The 26,116-nt window shown below is 37.5% G+C and overlaps 2 protein-coding genes across 5 annotated transcripts in view; one reads left to right on the top strand and one right to left on the bottom strand.

Annotated features, from left to right (window-relative positions):
• TOGARAM1 (TOG array regulator of axonemal microtubules 1) overlaps positions 1 to 21,358 on the bottom strand; it is a 115,450-nt gene extending 94,092 nt beyond the window's left edge. For both annotated transcript variants that reach the window (XM_025392846.1, XM_025392847.1), the window contains exon 1: positions 19,081 to 21,358. In XM_025392846.1, the coding sequence (XP_025248631.1) occupies positions 19,081 to 21,126 (2,046 nt within the window). In that variant the 5' untranslated portion in view covers positions 21,127 to 21,358. The remainder of the gene's footprint in view (positions 1 to 19,080) is intronic.
• Positions 21,359 to 21,572: 214 nt separating this feature from the next.
• KLHL28 (kelch like family member 28) overlaps positions 21,573 to 26,116 on the top strand; it is a 39,054-nt gene continuing 34,510 nt past the window's right edge. Inside the window, exon 1 of one of the 3 annotated variants that reach the window (XM_025393025.1) lies at positions 21,573 to 21,703. Coding sequence is in view for 1 of the 3 variants with exons in the window: in XM_025393024.1 (XP_025248809.1) it covers positions 22,665 to 22,706 (42 nt within the window). In the remaining 2 variants the exon portion in view is untranslated. Of the gene's footprint in view, positions 21,704 to 22,457; positions 22,707 to 26,116 lie in introns of those variants that run through there. The other 2 variants (XM_025393026.1, XM_025393024.1) reach the window with 2 other exon arrangements.

Genomic DNA, 26,116 nt, shown 5'->3' with positions numbered 1-26,116 from the left:
GTGATCCTCCAGCCTCAGCCTCACAAATTTCTGGGATTCCAGGCACAAGCCACTGAATTCAGCTGTTACAGTTTTTTTAAGATGATAACAATAATTATAATACATACATTGTCTTATTTAATATACTTTAAGGTTAATTATGTTTAAATTTATTTAAAATTTTTGAAATTTTAAATGTTATCATCTAATTCCATGTTTGTATGTGTCTAAAGGTATATTATCACAGAAATGATAAGAGTTCACAAAAATGGATGTATTTTTAATATTATTATGTACCATTAAAATATTTTCCATGTCTTTAGCCTGTTTTAAATCATTTTAACTGCTTTATTTCTTCTAAAATATATGGCTATTCTCACTTTCTTACTTTGCTTTAAATATTGTTACTCTTAATAAACACTGTAACATTTATCTGTACACATATCTCATAATCATATGTTAAGGTAATAACAAGTTTTGTCCTATAAACTCTCTTAAATTCAATTTCCACATGAAAAATAAAATACCAATGAATATTCTTATTGTTCCCCAAATTTTAATTAGTTTACCCATTATTCATGCAAGGTGACTAAAACAAATGCCTCAAAAGACTTACATACTGGTAGTAGCCTCTACATTTTCCGCGGTAAAATATCCTGTTACCAATAGTTCGTTCTATATAGCTCTGACATAAGCAACATCTATCCTAAGAGTAGATATGCTTTTGTGTTGTTTGCGATTTTCACAAGCATAAAAAATAAAAGTTTTTAAAATTCTTCATGCATCACAACACAATTTTAAAAAGAAAATTAAATCTTAACGGGAACAATCCAACATCCAAGGAAAATCTCAAGTTTTAGGATTAACCCATACCAAACACATTAGTACAATTTAATAATTTTAGTTTTTCTAATTTCTTATCAAATATTATATTAACTATTCTAAATCCCACATTCTTAAAATCTCTAATGTTCTATTTTTCATTCTTAATTGCCCCTTAGTTTAACAGAATCTAGAAGCCTGTTTCTCACAAAGTGGTTCACAGACCACCAGCATCAGCAACATCTAGGAGCTTATTCCACATGTAGGCTCAGGCCCCAGTCTAGACAAACTAAATCAGAATCTGTACTTTAACAAGATCCTGAGGTAATTTATTTGCATATTAAAATTTGATAAACACTGCACTTAACTCATATCTTCCTTTCTTTTGACTTAAAATACACACTGTTTCCTGCTACGTCAAATTTTTTTTTTTTTTTTGAGATGGAGTCTTGCTCTGTCACTCAGGCTGGAGTGCAGTGGCGTGATCTTGGCTTACTGCAAGCTCCGTTTCCAGGGTTCACACCATTCTCCTGCCTCAGTCTCCCCAGTAGCTGGGACTACAGGCACCCGCCACCATGCCCAGCTAATTTTTTGTATTTTTAGTAGAGACGGGGTTTCACCATGTTAGCCAGGATGATCTCAATCTCCTGACCTTGGGATCTGCCCGCCTTGGCCTCCCAAAGTGCTGGGATTACAGGCGTGAACCACCACGCCCAGCAAAAATTTTTAATATTTTAAGTCATCTTCTCTTTGTTTTTCCTTTAGCTTCAGAGAAAAAGACTTCCTTCTCTATCCCAAAGCTAACCTCTCTCTATGCTTGTGTTCCTGACCCATTTAATCTTTACTTAGGAACTTATCTCCTTTCCTTTCCCTCTCCAGTATGACTGCAGGGACTGAATCGCTGCATTTTGCATGTCTAACACCTACCATAATAAAGACACAGAGTAGGCATGTGTAATTCACAGATGGCTCCTTTCTCTGACTCTTCCAAATCAGGTGTTCTTTACTTAAAAATAAAGCACAGTACTAACTTATCCTGTTATATCCTTGTGCTGTTATCTTGCTTGGTCTTTTCTTTCACTGTCAAACCCTTAAATGTTTTCTCATTTAACAGATATTTGTTGATACTTGTGGGAAGAGCACTGTAGTTAGTACTGTTACAAAAACAAAAACAATTAAACAAAAAAGAAGACAGTCCCTACCATCATACTGTTTACCATCATTGAGGAGAAGGAATAAATCACTTACATATGCTAAATACTAAATGAGGCAAAAATCCTAGGGCAGTGCAATAAAGAGTAGTTTATAAACTCTCACTCAGTTTTGCACAGATTAGATTATTAAAAAGACAGATGCTGAATAACTGCTTACTGCCTGTTTCCTCATCAATTCACCTCATAAACTTTTAAATTTGGTTTCCGCCTGTAACAGTCTACTAAAACTGCCCTTTTATATGCCCCAGTGACCTTCCAATAATCAATTCCTCTACCTTGAAAAAACTACAGACCTAGTACCCACATACACATGAAGCAAGTATACTCCTTACTTTTTAGTCTAGATTACTGACTACTATGATTCCTACCACCCTGTAGTGAAATCTGTTAGGAAAAATAAAGCTAAATGGTAGCCAGCTAATGATGTCTGATTACTTGACTCCACTAACCCATTAAAACACTCCTAAATACACAGAGATGCAAACTTGAAATATCACAGTAATCTGGTTACCAACCTGTAATATGTCAGAGCACAAAAAGAATCCACTAAATAGCAGAAACAAAAACATAATTAAAAGTCTAAATATTCCAAAGTAAGAGATCAAACACACCATGATATTATATGATATAATAATATATTATATGATATAAGTAGCTATCAAAAATCCCACTACAGATTATTTTATGTTAAAGAAAAAAATGTTCAGGCTAGGTACAGTGGCTCAGGCCTGTAATCCCAGCACTTGGAGAGGCAGAGGAGGGAGGATCACACTGAGGCCAGGAGTACAAGACCAGCCTGGCCAACATGGCAAAACCCCACCTCTACTGAAAATACAAAAATTAACTAGGCATAGTGGCCGTGAGCCTGTAATCCCAGCTATTCGGGAAGCTGAGGTAGAAGAATCACTTGAACGTGAGAGGTGGAGTTTGCAGTGAGCCGAGATGGTGCCACTGCACTCCAGCCTGGGCGACAGACGGAGACTCCCTCTCAAAAAAAAAAAAAAAATTAAGTGTAAAGGGGAAACTTTCATTGATGGATAGAAGAACCTACACCTGTATTCATAAACTGAAATGATACTGAAAGTATAGGCAACAAATTATTAATTGTAGACCTCTAGGAGTGAGATTAATTTTTTGAAATACAAAAAAGCACAAACTTTTCCTCTGTGCTTTTCCATATTTTTCAAATTTTCTATAATGAGCATGTATAACTTTTTTACAATCAGAAAACTTAAGAGGACATTAAGAAAGATTAAAATTAAGAGAAAAGTACCTTCAAAAACCACTTTACAAGTAGTAGGCTGTAATATATAAGAACAAATGGTGCTTTCCAATTTTCATTTTCCCCAAGTTCTGTGCTGCATTTAACACTGATGACTCCTTGAAACTCCCTCACCATTTTGATTCTAAAACCTATTTTTCTTGGCTCTCTTCCAACTTGTGGGCACACTTCTCTTTGCTTTATTTGGTTATATCTCCTACTGCTATTCTCTAAATGGGGTTGTATAACAAGATTTGATCCTACCCTCTCTCTCTTGCTCTGTAAGTCATTCACTGGAGAGCCCATCCATTCTCACAGTTTCAGCAATTACGTCAGCACATGACTTCCAGAATCTACATCTCCAGTTATATTCATATCTCTTAAATAACAGTCTTCCAATTCAAGTAGAATATTCTATCTTCCTTCACCAAAAATTCGTATTTCCCCCCAAATTAACTTCCTCCTTCTAGGCTTTCTTATCTCTTCATGGATCTATGATGCATTTAGTTACTTTGTTCAAATTTTAGTTATTCCTCTTTCTCTCCCTCTCCTCCAACACTTAGTCACTAAATCCTTTGAAATATCTCTTGCATCCATCCCTTTTTTCCTAATCCTGATACCCTGCTAATCCTCATAAAAATGAACAACTTACACCTAAATCAGTCTAATAAGCATGTAATCGGTTTTCCAGTCTCCAATCTCTAGCTTTTCTTTAAAACAAAACAAAACAAAACTACACATTGCTGCTTTTGTGATTAATTTTTCTAAACAGAGTTTTAAAAAGAAAAGACCCCCTCCCCCAAAACAGAAACGAACAAAAACCATCCAGCAGTCTCAAATTACTGTCAAAATAACAGGTTAAATTCCTTAGCATGGTATTCAAGAGCCTCCAATCTAGCCCCTCCCTCTCTCTTGTAATCATATTTCCCACCACTACTTTTGGCAGGTGGCAACGGAGTCTCGCTCTGTTGCCAAGGCTGGAGTGCAGTGGCGCCATCTTAGCTCACTACAACCTCTACCTCCTGGGTTCAAGTGATTCTCCTGCCTCAGCCTCCTGGGTAGCTGGGATTACAGGTGCGTACCACCACGCCCAGCTAATTTTTGTATTTTTACTAGAGACGAGGTTTCACCATGTTGGCCAGGCTCGTCTCAGACTCCTGATCTCAAGTGATCTGCTCCGCCCCCCCACCGACCTTTCAAAGTGGTGCGATTACAAGCGTAAGCCACCCGCCTGGCCTGCCACCACTACATTTAAAAAATCATCCTTCCAAACAAACTGGTCTATTTATCTCCAAAATGGGCTACAGGAATATGTAATTGAAATATTTATGATTTTTTTTTCTGGAAATTTCATATTTAATGTCACTAACCAATGCCTGGCTCTTGATCATCTTTTTTCTTTTTTTTTTGTAATTTTTGAGACAAGGTCTCACTTTGTCCCCCAGGCTAATGTGCAGTGACACTATGATCTCAGCTCGCTACAGCCTCGACCTCCCAGGCTCAAGTGATCCTCCACCTGAGTCTCCCAAGTAGCTAGGACTACAGACATGTGCCACCATGCCTGGCTAATTTTTGTATTTTTTTAGAGTCTTCTACTATATGTCCAGGCTGCTCTCAAACTCCTGGGCTCAAGCACTCCTCCTGCCTTGGCCTCCCAAAGTGCTGGGATTACAGGTGTGAGCCACTGCTCCTGGCTTTGATCTTCTTTTAGTAACTACCACTTCTATCAATAATTTGATGTTTAACTCTCCAATTTGCTATATTATCTTTTAATCTTCACATTTTTGTCTAAGTAAATTAGAAACATTTAGGCACAAAAATCTCATTTTTATATCTATGTCATACATGTATGGTTAGTATTCACTGAGGGAGGCTCAATTATAATATCAGCTAAACATTTTTTTTTTTCTTTTTCCAAACAGCCAATTGTCCTTTGTAATCTGCTCCACCCTTTTTGGAGGGCACAGTGGAATTTGGGAGGAGAGGAGAAAACTAACTTTACCTCATATTTTGCTCCAATAAGGTAACTTAACTCTTCATGATTCTCAATCAGTGCCCTTTTCCAGAAAGCACATCCCCATGCACACATCTTTAAAAACTTATAATGATTTTGTGAATGTTGCCTTTACAGTTTTAAAGCACACAAATCACAAACTATCCTCAAATTTTCATGTTAGTATTTATACAAACGGAAACCATTTATATTTCCCTTAAATCAGCTCAGGTGGTGCTGCCCAGTTCTTTTCAAAAAGAAGGCTAGGCCAGGCACGGTGGCTCACACCTGTAATCCCAGCACTTTCAGAGGCAGTGGAGGGAGGATTGCTTGAACTCAGGAGTTTGAGACCAGCCTGGTCAACATGGTGAAACCCTGTCTCTACCAAAAAATACAAAAAAAAATTAGCCAGGCTTGGTGGTGCATGCCTGTAGTCCCACCTACTTGGGAGGCTGAGGCAGGAGAATCGCTTTAGCCCAGGAGGTGGAGGTTGCAGTGAGCTGAGATCATGCCACTGCACTCCAGCCTGGGTGACAGAGTGAGACCCTCTGTCAAAAAAAGAAGGCTAAAGCATGTCATACATTTAACACCTTTAAGAAGGCCAACATATTTAAAATTTCTCTGTGTGGGGTCTCATAGGAAGAACTACAAATTTTTCTATTTAAAAAGGCAGTCTAATTTTCTTCAATTTATGCTAAGGCTTCAGAAGGCCCAAATTATTATTTTATTTCTAGTCAATCAATCATATATATAAAGCAGAATATGAAGAGTTAGATGCATTTGATGGCTACATTGATCAATTTAACTTTACTTTGTTTTAGAAAAATGTTTAGAAATGAAATCACATAATTTAACTCAATTACTAGAAATAAAACAATTTAACATAATTGTATGCTTAATGTTCTGGTTTTAGTCGTTAGCAATTTTGAGCAAAATTATTGCTTTCCAGTATTTTTAAAATACTAATTTTTAGGTTTAGAAGTAGAGGGCTAGTATACAAATCTAGTTAGCAAGGAGAGATACTTCTGGGAGAAATTGATATCGAAACTATTTCTGAAGGAAACTGTAAGAATACAGGACCAAAGAAGCATTTTCATATTCTTAAATTTACTGTTAAAAACAAAATGTTCACTACTGATTTTCACATAAGGCATAAGAACCCCAGTATCATGTGCTGGTCTTATTGACTATACACATGATGACTGGTAGCTAAAAGTTTAAAATACGTAATAACATTACATTTCAGGTATTATTTTAAGAGTTTTTTTTTTTTTTTAAAGGTAAAGCTTGATTAAACAAATGATCTACACTTGAGATAACTTTAATTCACTCAACAAACATCTTCAAGTGCCTCCTGTGTGCCAAGCACTGTGCTAAAGATACTGGATATTAAGATTAAAATAATCTCTGTTTTCAATGTGCTCAGAGTATAGTGGGAAATAAAACTTGTGAAGAATAAATTTCAATTCACTGTAATTAGAAGCACTGTGATAGGGAAAGCTTAGGATGAGATGGAGCATGTGATGAAAGAAGACCTCAGATAAGGCAACAAAGGATTAGATGTTATCCGGAAAAGGGGGTCAGAGGATGGATATGGAAGGGCAATCTAGGCAATGATCAGTATATGTAAGGCCAGAGAACTCAACAGGTTAAATGTACACAGGCCAGGAATAAGGATAGGGCAATTTTTGCGGAAGCAGTAAGAGGAAAGGGGGCTATTACTGAATTCTGTATTTTATCTTGAAGATTGTTGGAGCCAATGAAGGATTTTAACCAAAGTGAGTGTAATCAGGGTGAGATTTGAGAACTCTGAAAGGTGGGTTACAAGATCAGATTCGTTCTTAGAAAGACCAATTCTGAAGTCAGTATAGTTGATCCAGGAATCATTTTATCTTTACCATATCTCGTAATTTTGAAAAAAAATCTATAAACAGGGCTAGAAAACTAAATATAGTCACCAGTTGACTTCACTAAGATTTTATAAATCATGATACTCTCAGTACTACCAAAATATTATATCCAATGTTCTTATATTGTTAAAAAGGGAGTTATCCTAATACAAAAGCTGTGTTGTTCTGAGTCACTAGAAAAAAAAAAAAGGTTCAAACTCACTTCATTAAAAAAAAAAAGGTGGGGGAGGCCAGGCGTGGTGGCTCACACCTGTAATCCCAGCACTTTGGGAGGCTAAGGCAGGCGGATCATCTGCGGTCAGGAGTTCACGACCAGACTGGCCAACATGGTGAAACCCTGTCTCCACTAATAATACAAAAATTAGCCAGGAGTGGTGGCACGCACCTGTAATCCCAGTTACCTGGGAGGCTGAGGTGGGAGTATGGCTTGAACCTGGGAGGCGGAGGTTGCAGTGAGCCAAGATCTCACCACTGTACTCCAGCCTGGGTGACACAGTGAAACTCCATCCCACCCACCACCACCCCCCACCAAAAAAAGGGAAGGGCGGTTTAGGAAATAAAGAATATGGAATATGGAGAAAATGTGGAACCTAAGTCCTTTAACAAGATGTACACTGACCTTCAAAGACACTAAAACTAATACAATCTATTAACTTACATTAGACATAGCTATTCCCGCTAACAGAAAATAAAACTTGCTTCAACTTAGTATTTATTTTTACATTATGTTTAGGCTTTCACCTGGTAGAGCATCTATTGAGTTCATTAATTCCAATATAACGCAGTTATTGGATGTTTTCAGTTGATCTGTGTGAGAGTGGCTAATAAAAACATACACAGAAAGGGACAAAAACTCTGTTTTTAATCATTTAGCAATTTTAAGCAAAATTATTGCTATCTGATATTTTAAAAAATATACACAGAAAGGGGTAAAGGAAACAAGATTTCTCTTTGTTAAAATGCTGAAGAAATTGGGAGAGCCAACCATAAAATTACACTCATCAAAAGTGTAATTAAAGCACTAAAGAACACTCCCCACCCCCTGACCTTAATAGTACATTACTAAAGACCTATTTGCCACAGTTCTTTTATTTAGCATATCACGTCTACCTGTCAACAAAAACTTATAAGGCACGGTAAAAGGTAAAAACAAAGTCTGAAGAGACAGAACAAGCATCAGAACCAGCATCGGATATGGCAGAAATGTTGTATTAACTTTTTTTTCCAGACACACACACCAAAAGGGGTAAAGGTATCAGGAATTTTCTTTTTTAAAATGCTAAGATATTTTATTGCAACCATAAAATTATACTCATCAAAAGTGTAATTAAAGCACAATAGATCACTTCCCCACCTCTCACACCTTAATAGTACATTACTAAAGAACTATTTACCACAGTTCCTTTTACTTAGTATATTATGTCTACCTATCAACAAAAAATAATAAGGCACAGTAAAGGGAAAAATGAAGTCTGAAAAGACAGAACAAGCATCATAACTGGCATTGGATATGGAAGGAATTTTGGAGTTAACATACCAGGAATTTTCTAAGACTATAATTAATATGCTAAGGGCTATAGTGATAAAAGTAGACAACATGCAACAACAAACGGATAATGTAAGCCATGAAGCGTTGCTTCTAAGAAAGTACAAAAAAGAAACCTAGAGATCAAAAACATAGTAACAGAAAGAAAGAATGCCTTTAATGGGCTCATTAGTAAACTGGACATAGCTGGGGAAAGTATCACTGAGCTTGAGGATATGACAATAAAAACTTCCAAAACTTAAAGAAAAAAAGCCTGAAAAAAAGAGAAGAGAATATACAAGAACTGTGGGAAAATTACAATAGGTGTAACATATGTACAATTGGATTACTAGGAAGAGAATATAGAAAAGAACAGAGGAAATATTTGAGGCGATAATTACTAAGAATTTCCCCCAGTTAATGTTAGAAACCTAACCACAGATCTAGGAAACTCAGAGAAAAACCAGGAGAAATGCCAGAAAAACTACACCTAGGCATATCATCTTCAAACTACAAAAAATCAAAAATAAAAATCCTGAAAGAAGCTAAAGGAAAAAAAAATTACCTATGAGGGAGCAAAGATAAGAATTACATCTAACTTCTCAGAAACCATACAAACAAGAAGAAAGTGGAGTGAAATATTTAAAGTATTGAGAGAAAAAAAACCCAAAACATCAACTTAGAATTCTATACCCCGGGAAACAGTCTTTCACAAGTGAAGAAAAATAAAGACATTCTCAGACAAACAGAAATTGAGAGAATTTGTTGTTAGTACGATCTACCTTGTAAGAAACATTGAAGTTTTTCAGAGAAAAGGAAAATTATATAGGTCAGAAACCTGGATAAAGGAAGTGCACTGGAGGAGAATAAGTAAAGGTTAAAAAAAAAAAACTTATTTTTCATAAACAGATCTAACAGAAAACCATTCAAAATAATAGCAACAATGTATTTGATTATGTATGCTTCTGTGTGTGTCTGTGTGTTTATGTATAAATGAAATGAATGACAGCATTAAACAGGTGACAGGAGGAAGAAATTAGGAATATTCTGTTATTATAAGGTACTTGGGTTACCTGTGAAGTAGTATATTGTTACCTGAAAGTGAATGTGGATTAGTTAGTTGTGAATGTGTATTGCATACTCTAGGGAAACTACTAAGAAAAAAAAAAAAAAGCAGCAGTATAATTGATATGCTAAGAAAGAAGAGAAAACTGAATCATGTTAAACTCTCAATTAAAACCACAAGGAGCCAAAAAACAGAAGACAAAAACAGGAACAAAGACCATGAGCAACAAATAGAAAACAACAGTTATGGTAGATATTAATCCAACTATATCAATAAACACTTTAAATGTCTAACAATTAAAAGACGGAGATTGTCAGAGTGATCAAAAAACAAGACCCAAGTACAGTAAGTTCTCACTTAACATCACCAATAAGTTATTCGAGACTGCCACTTTAAGCACAACAATGTATAACAAAACCAATTTGTTTTTCTCATCAACATTATAGCAAAATGATGTTGAACAAAATAGCATTATTGGAGGACTTACTGTATGTCATTTCACTGAAAGTCATGGTTTAACAGAGCCTATCGAGGAACTTAAATAAGTAATTACTATATATGCTATCTACAAGAAATCCACTTTAAATATAAAGACAGATATAAATTAAAAGTAAAGAGATGGAGAAAGGTACACCATGCTAACATTAATCAAAAGAAAGCAAGAGTAGCTACATTAATTTCAGACAGAGCAGACTTCAGAGCAAGAAAAGTTATCAGGGATAAAGAGGGGTATCACATAATAGTAACAGGATTAATATTCCAAGAAAACAAAACAATTCTTAATGTATGCCCAACAACAGTGTCAAATTAAATGAGGCAAAGACTGATAGAATTACAAGAAAAAATAGACAAGCCCACTATTATAGTTGGAAACTTAATTACCCCTCAATCAGAAATGGACAGATCCAGCAGGCAGAAAATTCAATAAAGACAGAGTTGAACTCAACATCATCATCAATCAACTAGATGTAATCGATATCTATAGATTACTTTATCCAACAACAGATTGCACATTCTTCTCAAATTCACATGGAACACTAAGAAACACCACGTTCTATCGCCACACACACACACACACACACACACACACACACACACTTTAACAAATTTAAAAGAATAGAAATCATACAATATCTGCTCTCAGATCAAATTAAAATGGTGATGTGGTTTGGGTTTGTGGCCTGGCCCAAATCTCATTTCAAATTGTAATCCTCAATGTTGAAAGAGGGGCTGCTGGGAGATGATTGGATCATGGGGTTGGATATCCCCTTTGCTGTTCTCATAATAGTGAGTTCTCAAGAGATCTGGTTGTTTAAAACTGTATGGCATCTCTCTTTGCCCTCTCTTCCTCCTTTTCCAGCCATGTAAGAGGTGACTCCTTCCTCTTCACTTTCTGCCATAATTGTAAGTTTCTGAGGTCTCCCCAGCCATAAGGAACTGTGAGTCAGTTAAATCTCTTTTCTTTATAAATTACCTTGTCTCAGGTAGTTCTTTATAGCAATGTGAGAACAGAATACAGATGGAAAACCCCAAAATACTTGTAGATTAAACACACTTCTAAGTTACATATAAGTCAAAGAAATCTCAAGTGAAATTTTAAAATATTTTGAATTAAATGAAAATACAATGTATCTAGATTTGTGGTAGGCAGTGAAAGCAGTGCCTGGAAGAGGAAATTTATGGCATTGAATGAATATATCAGAAAAGAAGAAAGATCTAAAATCAATCATCTAAGTGCACATCTTAGGAAACTAGCAAAGGAAGAGCAAATTAAATCCAAAGTAAGCAGGAGAAAAATAAAAAATAAAAAATTAGCATAGAAATCAGTGAAACTGAAAACAGGAAATCAACAGAAAATCAACAAAAACAAAAGCGGGTTCTTGGAAAAGATCAATAAAATTGGTAAGCCTCTGGTCAGGCTAACTAAGAAGAACACAGAAACAAATTACCAATATCAGAAATGAAAGAGAGACTATTACTACAAATCCCATAAACATTAAAAGGATAATAAAGGAATACTGTTAACAACTCTATGTTCATAAATTGGGTAACCTAGATGAAATGGATCAATTCCTTGAAAGACACAATGTGCAAAAACACATACAAGAAGATAAGGATAATTTGACTAGGTCTGTATCTGTAAAGAAATTGAGTAATTAATAACGTTCCAAAACAGAAAGCACCAGATTCAGATGGGTTTACTAATGGACTCTACTAAACATTTTTTTAAAAAAATTATACCAATTTTCTACAATTAATTTCAGAATATAGAAGCAGGGAGAATACTTTCTGACTCGTTCTACAAGGCCAGCACTACCCTAATACAAAAACCAGCAAAGACCTTATAAGAAAAAAAACAAAAACAAAAACAAAAACAAAACAAAACAAAATCCCCACAGACCAATATCACCCATGAACAAACATGTGAAAATCCTCAACACAATATTAGTAAATTGAATCCAACAATATATAAAATGAATAATACACCACAACCAAGTGGGATTTATCCCAGGTATGCAAGGCTGGCTCAACATTTGAAAATCAATTAATATAACCCATCACATCATCAGGTTTAAGAAAAATCACATAATTATATCAATAGATGCAGAAAAAGCATTCGACAAAAACTAATATCCATATATGATGAAAACTCTCAGTAAACTAGGAATACAGGGGGAACTTTCTCAACTTTATAAAGAACACTACAAAAAAGCATACAGATAACATCATAATTATGAAAAACTCAAAACTTTCCCACTAAGATTAGAAACAAGGCAAGGATGTCCTCTCTCATCACTGCTTTTCAATATCATACTGGAAGTCCAAACTAATGCAGTAAGACAAGAAAAGGAATAAAAAGTATACAGATTGGAAAGAAAGAAAATTGTCTTTGTTCACAGATGACATGATTGTCTGCATAGAAAGTCTCAAAGAATTAACAACAAAAAAAAATCCTCCTGCAACTAATACACGATTATATTATAGCAAGATTGCAGGACACAAAGTTAATGTGCAAAAGTCAAGCATTTTCCTCTATACCAGCAATGAACCAGTGGAATTTGAAATTTTTTAAAAAATTTATCATTTACATTAGCATACAAAAGTAGGGTACTTCAATATAAATTTAGCAAAATACGTACAATATCTATATGAGGAATGTATAGAACTCCAATGCAAGATATCAAAGAAGAGCTAAATAAATGAAGAGATAATCCATGTTTGTGGATAGGAAGACTCAATATTGTCAAGCTGTTAGTTTTTCTCAACGTGATCTATAGATTCAATGCAATCCCAACCAAATTCTCAGCAAGTTATTTTTTGGACATCAACTAACTGATTCTAAAGTTTATAATGAGAGGCAAAAAACCCAGAAGAGTGAACTCGACATGGAAGGAAAACAACAAAGTCAGAAGACTGACACTATGGAACTTCAAGATTTACCATAAAGCTACAGTAATCAATACAATGTGTTATGGGCAAAAATAGACACACCAATGGAGCAGAGTAAAGAGCCCAGAAAAAGACCCACATGAATACAGTCAGCTGATCTTTGACAAAGAAGTAAGGACGATGGAGAAAAGATAGTGTTTTCAACAAATGGTGCTGCAACAACTGAACATGCACATGTGAAAAAATGAATCTAGAAAGAGATCTTACAGCTTTCATAAAAATTAACTCCAAATGGATCATAGACTTAAATGTAAATTGTATAACTATAAAATACCTAGAAGACAACACAGGAGAAAACCTAGATGATCTTGGGTATGGTGATGACTTTTTAGATATGATACCAAAGGCATGATCCATGAAAGAAAAAACTGATTCACTGGACTTTATTAAAATTTTAAAACTTCTGCTCTGAGAAAGTTAATGTCAAGAGAATGAGAAGACACGACACAAACTGGGAGAAAATATTTTCAAAAGATACATCTGATAGGCCAGGCGCAGTAGCTCGTGCCTGTAATCCCAGCACTTCAGGAGGCCAGGGTGGGCAACTGCTTGAGTCCCGGAGTTCAAGACCAGTCCGGCCAACATGGTGAAATCCCATCTCTATTAAAAATACAAAAAATTAGTCGGGCATGATGGTGTGAGCCTGTAGTCTCAGCTTCTTGGGAGCCTGAGGCAGAAGAATTACTTGATTCTGGGAGGCAGAGGTTGCAGGGAGCCGAGATCGCACTGTACTCCAGCCTGGGCGACAGAGCAAGACTCTGTCAAAAAAAAAAAAAAAAAAGGGAACGGAAGGGGAAGGGGAAGGGGAAGGGGAAGGAGGAAGGAAGGAACCTTGAAAAGACATAAAGAAAACTTAAATGCATTTTACTAAGTGAAAGAAACCAATCTGAAAATGCAAGATACTATATAATTCCAAGTATGTGACATTCTGGAAATGACAAAACTATGGAGACAGAAAAAAAGACCACTGGTTGCTAAGGGTTGGGAATGGGGTGAGGGAGGGAAGAATGTACATGTAAAGAACAGAGAATTTTTAGGGCACTGAAACTACTGTTATGATACTATAATGGTGGATACAAGACATGGATACACTGTCAAAACCCCATAGAATGTACTGAACATAAGACATGGATACATTTGCCAAAATCCCATAGAATGTACAACACAAGAGTGAACCTTAATGCAACTATGGGCTTTGGGTGATAATTATATGTTAATATGGGTTCACTGATTATAACAAATGTACCCCTAAAGTACAGGATGAGGTGGGTCAGGTTGTTCTTGTGTGGACAGGGGTATATGGGAACTATCTGTACTCTCTGTTCAAATTTGCTGAGAACCTAAAACTGCTTTAAAAATTAAAGTCCAGACCGGGTGCGGTGGATCACGCCTGTAATCCCAGCACTTTGGGCAAAGGCCAAGATGGGAAGATCACGAGGTCAGGAGATAGAGACCATCCTGGCTAACATGGTGAAACCCCATCTCTACTAAAAATACAAAAAAATTAGCCGGGCATGGTGGCGGGTGCCTGTAGTAGCTGTAGTCCCAGTTACTCTTGAGTCCAGGAGCCTGAGGCAGAAGAATTACTGTAGTCTCAGCTACTCATAAGGCTGAGGCAGGAGAATGGCGTGAACCCGGGAGATGGAGCTTGCAGTGAGCCAAGATTGCGCCACACAGCACTCTAGCCTGGGCGACAGAGTGAAACTCCGTCTCAAAAAAATAAATAAATAAATAAATAAATAAATAAATAAATAAAGTCCAATAATTTAAAATATGTATGTATATATATTTTTAAAAACTGCACACATAAACTGTTTAGATATTTATTCCCTGTCCGCTATTAAAATAGTTCCTCTAAGACCTTTTTTGAACAAGTAATTACAACTTGATTTCTGGGTAAAGTTTTGATTTCACCACAGCATCTTTCAAAAGCAAAGTATGTCTATGCTGGCATTTCAGAAATGCACTTATCTTCAGATTCTTGTTGCTTTGGCCAGCACCAGAATCTTTTTAATAATATATACACTGACATCTTAGACTTGACACATGATAAGCAGTCTTAAGAGTAATGCTTAAAAAAAATCATCACTGCCAGATAATGCTTATAATACAAGGAAATAACATATAACCAGATTATATAAATCTGAAAATTATTTCCAAAAAATCTACACATTTTGGGATTGGAAGGAACCAGAGAGAACACTCAATTCACCTCCTCCCATTTGAGGTCTATTGCAGAAGGTCCAAACTCATTATTTGCAAGATATCATCTCCATATTTTACCCTTATCTACATCTCCAGTATCATCTGCTACTTCCCACTAGGCCCCTTGTGTCTGCTGTGCAAAAACTCCCCATTCTCTTATTAATTTACTAAGTTCTTTCATATAATCAGTGTCTCTAAACACGCTATTCCTTTAGTCTGAAATTCACTGAGATCTATCCACACGTAACAAGTGCCTATTCATCTTTCATCACACTGTTTGAATGTTAATTAAAATTAAGACAAAAGACTTAATTTAAGAAAAGTTTGACCACAAAATTCTGACTGTGGAATAATTCTAAACACAAAAAGAACTGTAATGAAATCTTAAACTTTATTTAGTAGGTAGTTGGTTGCTGTTACTGGTCTAGCAATTTTTTTGGGGGGGGGTTACTGTAGGATACAGCATATGAATAAATATTGCTGGTGTTAGGAAGCAGGGATTTTATTATGAACAAAGGGAGATTCAAATATGGAATAAAGGAAGATGAGAAAGAACCCTGTAGTACTAGTTTTGAACTGGAGGTATTAATATAAATGCATTAAATAACAAGCGAACAAAAAACAGATACTCCTTGGTTCTGTCCACTGAAAGGGTGAAACCACAATGGCAAGAAATAGCAATGAACAAATCTATACTCAGACTTTTGTTTTCAAATACCGCTGCCCAATAAAAAGGCAGTACTAGGACTTCTGAAAAAATGGCTGATTCCAAGTCTGAAGCAAGAAAAAACCAAAGTAAGGCTAGGCATCATGTTACTCTTATTTTGTTTCATTTTGTTTTTGAGTCTGGGTTTTGCTCTGTTGAGCAGGCTGGAGTGCGGTGGCACAATCATGGCTCACTGCTGCAGCCTGCAACTCCTGGGCTCAAGCAATCCTCCCACTTCAGCCTCCGAAGTAGCTGGGACTATAGGCATGCACCACCATGCCTGGCTAAGTTTTTTTATTTTTGTAGAGATGAGAGCTCACTATGTTGTCCAGGCTGGTCTCGAACTCCTAGCCTCAAGAAATCATCCCAAATATTATGTTAAGGAAGTGCTCAAAGACTAAAGAACAGTCATGTTAAAAGGACACAGGAGCCAGTCACTAGTCAAATTTGGGACACTTTTAGCACAAAAAAGTTAAAAAAAAATTTAGTAACAAAAAATAATACATAATTATTACACATACAAGAAAAAAAAGAATTGCCGATAGAGAAGAAATGTTACAATGTTTTTAAATTACTCTTTTTGTAATTAATTTGTTATTATTATTATTATTTTTGAGACAGAGTCTCCCTCTGTTGCCTAGGCTGGGGTGCAGTGGTGCCATCTCAGCTCACTGAAACCTCAGCTTCCTGGGTTCAAGTGATTCTTTTGCCTCAGCCTCCCGAGTACCTGGGATTACAGGTGCGTACCACCACACCGAGCTAATTTTTGTATTTTTAGTAGAGATGGGGGTTTCACCATGTTGGCCAGGCTGGTCTCGAACTCCTGACCTCAGGTGATCTGCCTGCCTCGGCCTCCCAAAGTGCTGGCATTACAGGTGTGAACCACTCTGCCCGGCCTTTGTAATTTAAAAATTACAATTTGGGCTGGGTGCGGTGGCTCAGGCCTGTAATCCCAGCACTTTGGGAGGCTGAGGCAGGTGGATCACGAGGTCAGGAGTTTGAGACAGGTCTGGCCAACATGGTGAAACCCTGTCTCTACTAAAAATACAAAAATTAGCTGGGCGTGGCAGTGGGCACCTGTAATCCCAGCTACTCAGGAGGCTGAGGTGGGAGAATTGTTTGATCCCGGGAGACAGAAGTTGCAATGAGCTGAGAGACTCCATCTCAAACAAAAACAAAAACAAAATTACAATTTGTAAGTCCCCAGTATAATAAATGATACAGATAAAGACCATTGATGGATGCTAAACACAGTGGGTGAAAAGTTGTTGGGGTATTCTTACGGTCTCCAAGTATCATTTTACTATTACGCTATATGCTAATTCTATATACTAATTCTAAGATTATATGCTAATTCTTTTTTTTTTTTTTTTTTTTTTTTGAGACGGAGTCTCGCTCTGTCACCCAGGCTGGAGTGCAGTGGCCGGATCTCAGCTCACTGCAAGCTCCACCTCCCGGGTTTACGCCATTCTCCTGCCTCAGCCTCCCGAGTAGCTGGGACTACAGGCGCCCGCCACCTCGCCCAGCTAAGTTTTCGTATTTTTTAGTAGAGACGGGGTTTCACCGTGTCAGCCAGGATGGTCTCGATCTCCTGACCTCGTGATCCGCCCGTCTCGGCCTCCCAAAGTGCTGGGATTACAGGCTTGAGCCACCGCGCCCGGCCGATTATATGCTAATTCTAAAGAGGAAAATGTACCTTTACAATGGAGAGATCTGGCTATTACCACCTTATCCAAACATTAAGCATTATCCAAAAAATTAAGCATCACCAGTGATGGGACAACCTGATATCATTTGCCTCATAATGTAATGTACTGTGAAGTTCACACTACTTAGCTTCTCCTTCATATATACGTATCTCCTATGTAATATTTTCCTAAAAATATTTATTTTGAATCTAATCAAGTAAACATATAAATTTAAAACTAGGGACATTCTACAAAACTACCCCAAACTCTTTTTATAAAAGGCCAAAGCCATGAAAAAACAAAGAAACAAACAACAAGCAGGATATTATTCTAGATAAAATTACAAGGAACATTAACCACATGAACCTTGACTAGATCCTGGATGATAAAAGTAAAACAAGAAATATAAAACACTTTTGGAGACAATTGGGGAAATTTAATTACAGGCTGTCTGCTACATATTACTGAATTACTACTGATAGTCTGAGGTGCAATAATGATTTATGGATATAAAGGAGAATGTCATTCCTAGGAGATATATGCTGAGATATTTAGGAGTGAAATCTCAAGATATCCACAATTTACTTTCAAATAGTTCAGCAAATATGGAGGAAATACGTCAAGATGTTACATCTGGTAAATACAGATGAAGTATATGGGTATTCATTGTACTCTTACCTATAGATTTGGAATTTTTTAAATAAAAGCTTCGGGGGTAAAATCTCAGTTCAAATGTCATATCTTCTGCGGATGCTTTTTTTTTTTTTTTTTTTTACTTTTCTAGTGGAATTATTTTTTTTATCTTCAGTATTCCTGCAGTCTTTGTATTTCTATTTTAGCACTTAGCGAATTTGTTAATTGCTAATTCCTAGGTCTGACCTTTTTCCTAAACTGTGTGAAACTGGCCTCATCTTCATTCCCAGAATTTAGCTCTTTATCTGGCACCTACTAGGTATTCAATGTTTGTTGTATGATGAGATAAACTGACATGCCACAGTAACAAACTCAAACTGAATCTAGGTATTGTCTATATCACGTGTCTCAAACTTAATTAAATCTATCAAGCAGGAAGCCTATTAAATGGTCCTTTGTGATCTGTACCATTATAATGAGTACCCACATCAACATTCAGTGGATTTAAAATTGATTTAAAACAAAGCATAACATGTTTCCCTCAAGCAGACTCACCCTTCAGTCATCGCAGGCATATTTTCATTTAAATTCTTCACACTTTCGACTCAAGAAAATTAGAGAAGCATACCTGCTCTACATCCTTGGAAGTGGAGGTCTGGTTTTCTCCCATGATTCCAGGCTGCTCATTTTCCCACGGTAATTTATTTTTTCCTTTTCCTGCACTTAATACCCTTCGGGTACAAATAGTTGGACTGTAAGATCCATAAATTTGCATGCTATCCCTTACGTGGTCACCACAGTGACAGTGTGCACTCTGAGTTCTGTTACCAGCCAAAAGCCAGTCCGTATCTGCTCCATGTGCCAAATGGTTTGATCTACCCCCGGCAGAAGATGGCATCAGTACTGCATATTCCACAAATCCCTGCTCTGTTAGCCTTGGTAAGGTTTTCCTAGCCAATCTGGCCTGCACAGCATTCATCACTCCATCTCCATTATCTTGCAGTTCAACAGTATCCACAGCTTTAAAAAGGATGCTGGTTTTACCTGAGCCCATTGATGATGCCAATACGGCAAAAGCTTCTAAAGCTGCTTGGCGTACCCTGCGTTTGCTATCTACAAGAGCTGGGGCAAGATCAAAGGACAGTTTGGGCAAGTCAAAATCCTCACTAGGATAGGTCAGCAGGGAGCAGATGCAAATGTTCACCACCTCCTCTCTCACTCTGGAATGCTTATGTTTGAGATGTTCCAGGAGTAAACAAAGCACCTGCTGAGGTCCTACTTCCTTCATTAGCTTGAGGAAGATTTTCATGTATTCTTGTTTGATCACCAGCTTGTTGTCTGCCAGCACTTTGACAGAAGCTGCTATAACTGGTCCCAAGAACTGCTGTACCTGCTCTCCAAGGCGAATAACCAGTAAATGCAGGACTTGAAGTGTGCCATGAACCACTTTGAAGTTAGAATCGTCTAATAAATTATATAGTAAACTAATGAAGCCAACAAGACTAGAATGAGGAGTAGAACTAGGGTTAAATTTTCCCAGCACCTGCTTTAGTTCTTCGACGGCCTGGGTTCGGTTCTTATAGTCTTCCTGATCCAATAATCGTGAATGCAGCTCCTGAGGAATAATCCCAAATTTAAGATTGCTGTTGGAAAGAGTCACTGCACAGGGAAGGGGATCTTCAGGAAATCCAGAGGCTTCAAGTTCCAAATAATAAGGAACTTGACTTCCAAACTGGGACTCCAGGCGGCGATTGTAGTGTCTCCTCAGGGCAGAGGGGAGACGAGAAATATACGATTGAAACCTGTCTTGGCCAAGTCGCTCCCCAATTTGTTGAAGTGCGGAGAAAGCTGTCTCAGATTCTTCTTCTGTCTCCTGATCACCAAGCTTTCGGGCTAGGGATATTATCACCTCGGTGAGATCCAGACCAAGCAACAAGTCCTCAGTAGTAAGCAAGATGGGAAGCAGTAGTGCTGTGGACGCTCTAAGTCGGGCATCGGTACTTTCCAGTCCTTGTTGTATAAGCGTTCTCAGCACCTCTCCAGAACTACGTTTCAGACATATATGCAGGATCTGCAGCGCATCTTTCCGCAGGGCTGGATTCTCTTCCCGTAACGAGACAACTAGTTGAGGCAAAAGTGCTAAGCTAAAGGCCTCTTCCAGCTGGCCTGCCTCCCCCTGACCCCGGAGAACGTCTGAGAGAAGTTGCAAGCAGAGCCGCTTCTCATCAATACCTCCTTCCACAAGCACTCGGCCCAGTGCCCGATACAAAGCTTCCTTGCGTCGGGGGAAGCCAAGTCGACCGCCCCGCCGCGGCAAAGCAGCTTGCAAAGCCTGAAAGGCCTCAGAAGGATCCGGCGCGGTGCGGAGGAGTTGAAGGAGCCGAGTCTCCTCTTCATCTCCCCCTGACAAACCGCCTCCAGAATCAGACCAGCTGCTTGAGACTGCCTCCGAGGGCATCAAGAGGGCCGAGGCCAGAGGCGAAGTTGTAGTGGGGCAGGAACCGTGGTCCCCCGCAGCTCCACGGCAGTAGTAGTTTTTCTCTCCTCTCATAATGCCCCCAACTCCACTATCATCAGTCTCTGGGGCGGAAGGACGACTGCGGCTCTGGAGCCGATAGGCAGAGAGGACTGGAAAGGGCGGCAGCAGAAGCAGAGCGGAGGGCGCAGCCGCCATGTAGGGTCGTTAGGTGGCGGTGGTTGGAAGAAATCATTGCCGTCTCCGAAGGGCTCGATGGAGCCCGGACTTCCAGATCCTCTGCAAGCCCCAAGCTGCAGAAGACGAAAAAGAACAGCTTCAGCCCGCCGCCAGGCCGCCCCCAACTCCGGGAGGCAGCCTCTGGCAAAATGGCCCCCGTCTGAGCCGTAGACCCCACAGCTGCCACCGGGCGTAACCAAGGGCACCACGTGACCAAACCGATTGCTTCCATGGTGATGTACCCAGCGCGGACCTCTTGACCCGGAAATCCACTTGCCGTGATGAATGCTGGGTTATGTAGTCCACGTCAGGTGTTGCGACTAGGCCAAAGTCTCCTGGAAGAGGAAGTCAGAACGTTGCAAACGTAGCTAGAGCGGAGAAGGGAGGAGGGGGTGAAGACATTAGACGGATGTGACGCTTTCCTTGCTCTGGGCGGAAGTTGCCCGCCCCACCCGTAAGAGTTGGGGTTTGACCGGAGCTAGTGAGGATCCAGCCCAGGCTCCAGTTGTCCGCGGCTCCTCCTCCTGTCGCTTCCCGTGTGATTACTGGGACTCAGGTATTTTCCTTTTGCTGTCCTCCAGCGGTGCAGACTTTGGCAGTGTTTTGCCTGAATGCCACTGGTGCTAGAGTAAGAGGCAAAGGACTGAGCGGAGCAGGTGGAAAGAGAGACGACATCTTCTTGTGCAGGGCTGGTTACCCTTGTAAACGCGTTACTCTCTGCCACCCTGAGTAACTGTGATCCTTTCCTCTTGCCATCTGCTTATCAGGACAGAAGATCCGGACCACGGCCAAGCTCACAAATCGGGTACTTTTTTTTTCAATTCCTGGTCTTTGGGGCCTTTATTCGCCCCCGCCCTCCTCCCCTTTCTCCTTTTGTCGACTTCTCTTAACCCTCTGGCCATAGAGGGTTAATTTTTTGTTTGTTTTTTTTGTTTTTGTTTTTGACCACGTTTCCTTACCCTCATCACTTTGCGTTTTCTTTACAACGTACATAATCTGGAAATAGGTCTGTTTTTTTGTTTGTTTGTTTGTTTGTTTGTTTGTTTTCCCTGTAGCTAACCGCCTCTCCCTTAGACGTTATCAAAGTCTTTCCTTCTAATGCAGTTCCTCTGTGGGACTCTCCCCTTCCCTCCGCCCCCTCCGTCTGCCTCCCTAGCCTCCCTTCAGGATCCTCAAGCATCTCTGCGGCCTTTCAGTCTCCTAGAGATAGAGATTGCGAAGACAATTTCACTTGCGGTGGAAGTTCTTGGCATCACGGTTCTAAGAGAATTCTGCCCTGTGGATTTAGGAATAATAGTAGACATTTATTTATTTTAGGCGAACTGAGAATTTTGTGTGCATTTTCTCCTTATCATAAATGATACTTAAACGAACACAGTGGAGGAGCTGGCGTATCTAGTGTGAGCCTGAATGCTTTGGAGTGTGTAAGAGAGATTTTTTTTTGAAGGAGTATTAATACAATTACTTTTGAATGACTCGTGCGAAAAGTCTAAGTTATCATTTGAAGACCCAAATTTATGCACTTCAAATGCAAGTATTCCTACCCTTCTCTGTACCAGGTGGGATTTCTCTTAAATACTTTTTAAAGTCTTGGGATAATTGAGTCACATATGCTAAACAGCTTTATAAATAATGCTCCCAGCTGTTGCAAGCGCAAAAATAATTTCTGAATTTTTGCCTTACATTACGATTTGAATATCAGTTTTGTTTTGTTTCTTGGGGGGTGGGGATGGGGAATAGACTTAATATAAATGAGGCTGTGTAAATATACATCCTATGTTTTGGTTTAAATTCTAGGCTGTTACTTGGGTTTTAATAAGCCATTTTCGTGTTTAAATGAATCTGCCTAAATTAGGTTTGGCTAACATGTTTCATTTTAGGGACAGGTTAAAGACAGGGAGGTGAAAAACAAGAAATGATTGTAGCAGTTGTCAATGAGAAAGTGTCTGTTTCTCATAGTCCCAACCTAAGAAGCTCAAATGTGTAGACCCATGTATTGCCCAGACTTGAGGAACCCAGTTCAAACTAACCTAGAGAATGATGTACACATTACAGTGCCAGTTTATGTTGAATCAGAATTTTCAAGTTGAAAATCCAGTGCACTCTTTCTTGTATCCAAGAACTTGGGAAGCCAAGTTAATAACTAGAGGTTGTGTGGTAATCATGGAATCACAGAAAAGGACTTCGAAAGTCTTAAATGAGAGACGTGGATACTTAAGCAGTTATCATGCCCTTTTCCTGGGAACAAAGCAAGATGAGTTTTCCTTTTGATTGTTTTTTTAGGTCCCTGTGAATCACTATACATTACAGATTGCAATTTATTTTATATCTGTTATATTTTGTCTCTTTGATTGAAGACTTAGAAGATGCATTAGTCTCCGTAGTGGATATTTAGGAAATGGGACTTCATCAGCATCACGTCTTACTAATTATCTTTTAGAACTATTTTGTGGAACGTAAATCTCATTCATTGAGTGTGTATTCTGTTTATTATGAAGCAAATTTTTTTTTAAATCTTACTTTGGAAATCTAGGAATTCTTATATTGACTTAAAAAGCCTTTCGTATTTAATCATATATAGAGAGAGTACAAATTTATAATCAATTTTTAGAATAGTAGAATACACTATCAGGTGTTTTATTAATAGTACACCTCAGAAGGTTAAAAGGAAGTGGTTAAGGATACATTGAAAATTGCAAATTCAGCTAAAACAAGTTTAAAATTTCAATAATTTCAAGAGTGTAGTTAAATTAGTGAATTATAGGAATGTGTGTGCTACATATATTAATTTTTTTTTAGCTGAACTTAAGGGTAAACACAATTGCCCTAAAACCTTTATTTCCAGAATCAGAGATAACATAGTAGTTCCCTGGGCGAATCACTATGATTTTTCTATGTTCTTACTCAAATTTTACAGACATCCAGGAATATTGAACATCAGTGTGAATTCTGTAAACTAGTAAGAATTTTGTATAGTTTGAGAAGTTATTGTGAAGAAATGCTATGCAAATGAAAGTTGCTATTAGTATTAACGAACAAGTATAATAACACCATGTTTTGAGTATTTGCTATGTGCCAGGCACCATGCTAGGTACTTAGTAAATATTAAGTCATTTAATCCTCTCAAGAATTTTTTGAGGTTACATCTTCTACATTTGGACTGTGGAACATTTTATGGGTGTTTCCACAAAAGAGTAATTGGATAGAGGAAGAAAGTATAACTCACATTTGCTTAGAGCTTGGAGAAGGTTTTGGTGGAGGTCAGTGTTGAAACTTTAGGATAAAATTAAGATTTTTTTCCCATTATTCATATGTTTTATTATATATCATTTAATTATATATTTTTAAATTTATTATTTTTTCTTTCAATCCTTGTTTGGTTGAAGATTATATATATTTTAATCTACCCTTTTTGGATTTCTATTCAAAATCTTTTTAGTTTCTTGTTTGAGGTAACACTTTAATAAGTTAAGAAATTATGAGCTTATTTTACAGCATTGAGTCAGTTTTCTTGATGTATATGAGTGATATATTTTCATCTACTTAGGTTTGTCTTCCAAAGCCATTACATATTTCTGTCTTCAGTCAAAACTGTGATTTTAGAGAAAAATCCAACTTGTATTGCATGTTAATTACTATATATAAGTTAACAGAATTTCACGTCTGTTGCAAACAGTTTTTCAGTGGACAGGGATTAATTATGTAACTTAGACGCCTGTCATAACATGGATTCAGAAATAACACAGAAGAAAGCAAGTTCCTAAAGTCATTACCACATCCAGTAAGAGTTCTGACAGGCTTCTAATTTTACTTTTGTTTGTCAAGTAATAATAAAAGTCAAATCTCAGATAAAAGGAAAATATCCTAACTTGTTCCATAGGCTCACTGATAAAATTATATACCATTATTAGTTGAATTATCCTATGAGAAAAGAACTGTGGGAAAGAAATTTAAGAAAAGAGCAGATGTGATAAAATATTCTCCTAATTTCATAAATCGGTTATTTTCTCCTTTTAAAGAAAACTGTCTCTTTGAATTTTTTTTTTTTTTTGTAGTAATCTTGATTTCTCTTCACCATTTATTTACTCTGGGTGTGATCTATATTTATATGGTGGCAGATAATTGCCTCCCAACTGATTTCAGCACCACTGTTTTGTGGCTTAGGTGTCAATTAAGTAGATAGGGACTAAACTCACAACTTGACCTTTATTAACTTGGTTTCAGAGGCTAAAGTTAAGTTACTGTAGACTATGGAAAGTTTGATTTCGTTTTAATTTCAAATAGATACTTTTTATTCGATATTGACTAATGCAGTTACCAAGATTCAGAATACTATTAAGTGTTTGCTTTATCGTTTAAAAAAAAAAAAAGAAAGAAAGAACAAAAACTATAGCAGGGATATAGAGAAACCTGCTATACCAAATCTGCTTTTAGACAAATACCAGAAGGCAATGATTGTTCCATGGATCCTTCTTTATTTCATTTTAAAGCCCTGATGTATTTTTGTATCTAATGTGTGTATATTTTATAAAGATTTTATGTGAATGATCTATCCTCTTTGTATTTCTGTTCTGCACATTTTTAATTTCTTGTTTGAGTTAAAATTTTAATACAATTAAGAAATTCTGAACTTATTTAATAAATGAGTCAGTGTAATAGAATATTTAAGAATTATGTAGACAGAGTCCCAAGGTTTAAATCTTGCCTCGGACTTAATTTCTCTGTGCCTCAAATTTCTTTATCTGTAAAATGTGTTATTTCTGAATCCATGTTATGACAGGCGTCTAAGTTACATAATTAATTCCTGTCCACTGAAAAACTGTTTGCAACAGATGTGAAATTCTGTTAACTTATACATAGTAATTAATATGCAATACAAGTTGGATTTTTCTTTAAAATTACAGTTTTGACTGAAGACAGAAATATGTAATGGCTTTGGAAGATAAACCTAAGTAGATGAAAATTTTAC

Source organism: Theropithecus gelada, chromosome 7b, assembly GCF_003255815.1.
Source record: "Theropithecus gelada isolate Dixy chromosome 7b, Tgel_1.0, whole genome shotgun sequence".
Lineage (NCBI taxonomy): Eukaryota > Metazoa > Chordata > Mammalia > Primates > Cercopithecidae > Theropithecus > Theropithecus gelada.
The sequence above is the reverse complement of the archived record's forward strand: the minus strand, read 5'-3'. Positions and strand labels throughout refer to the sequence as shown.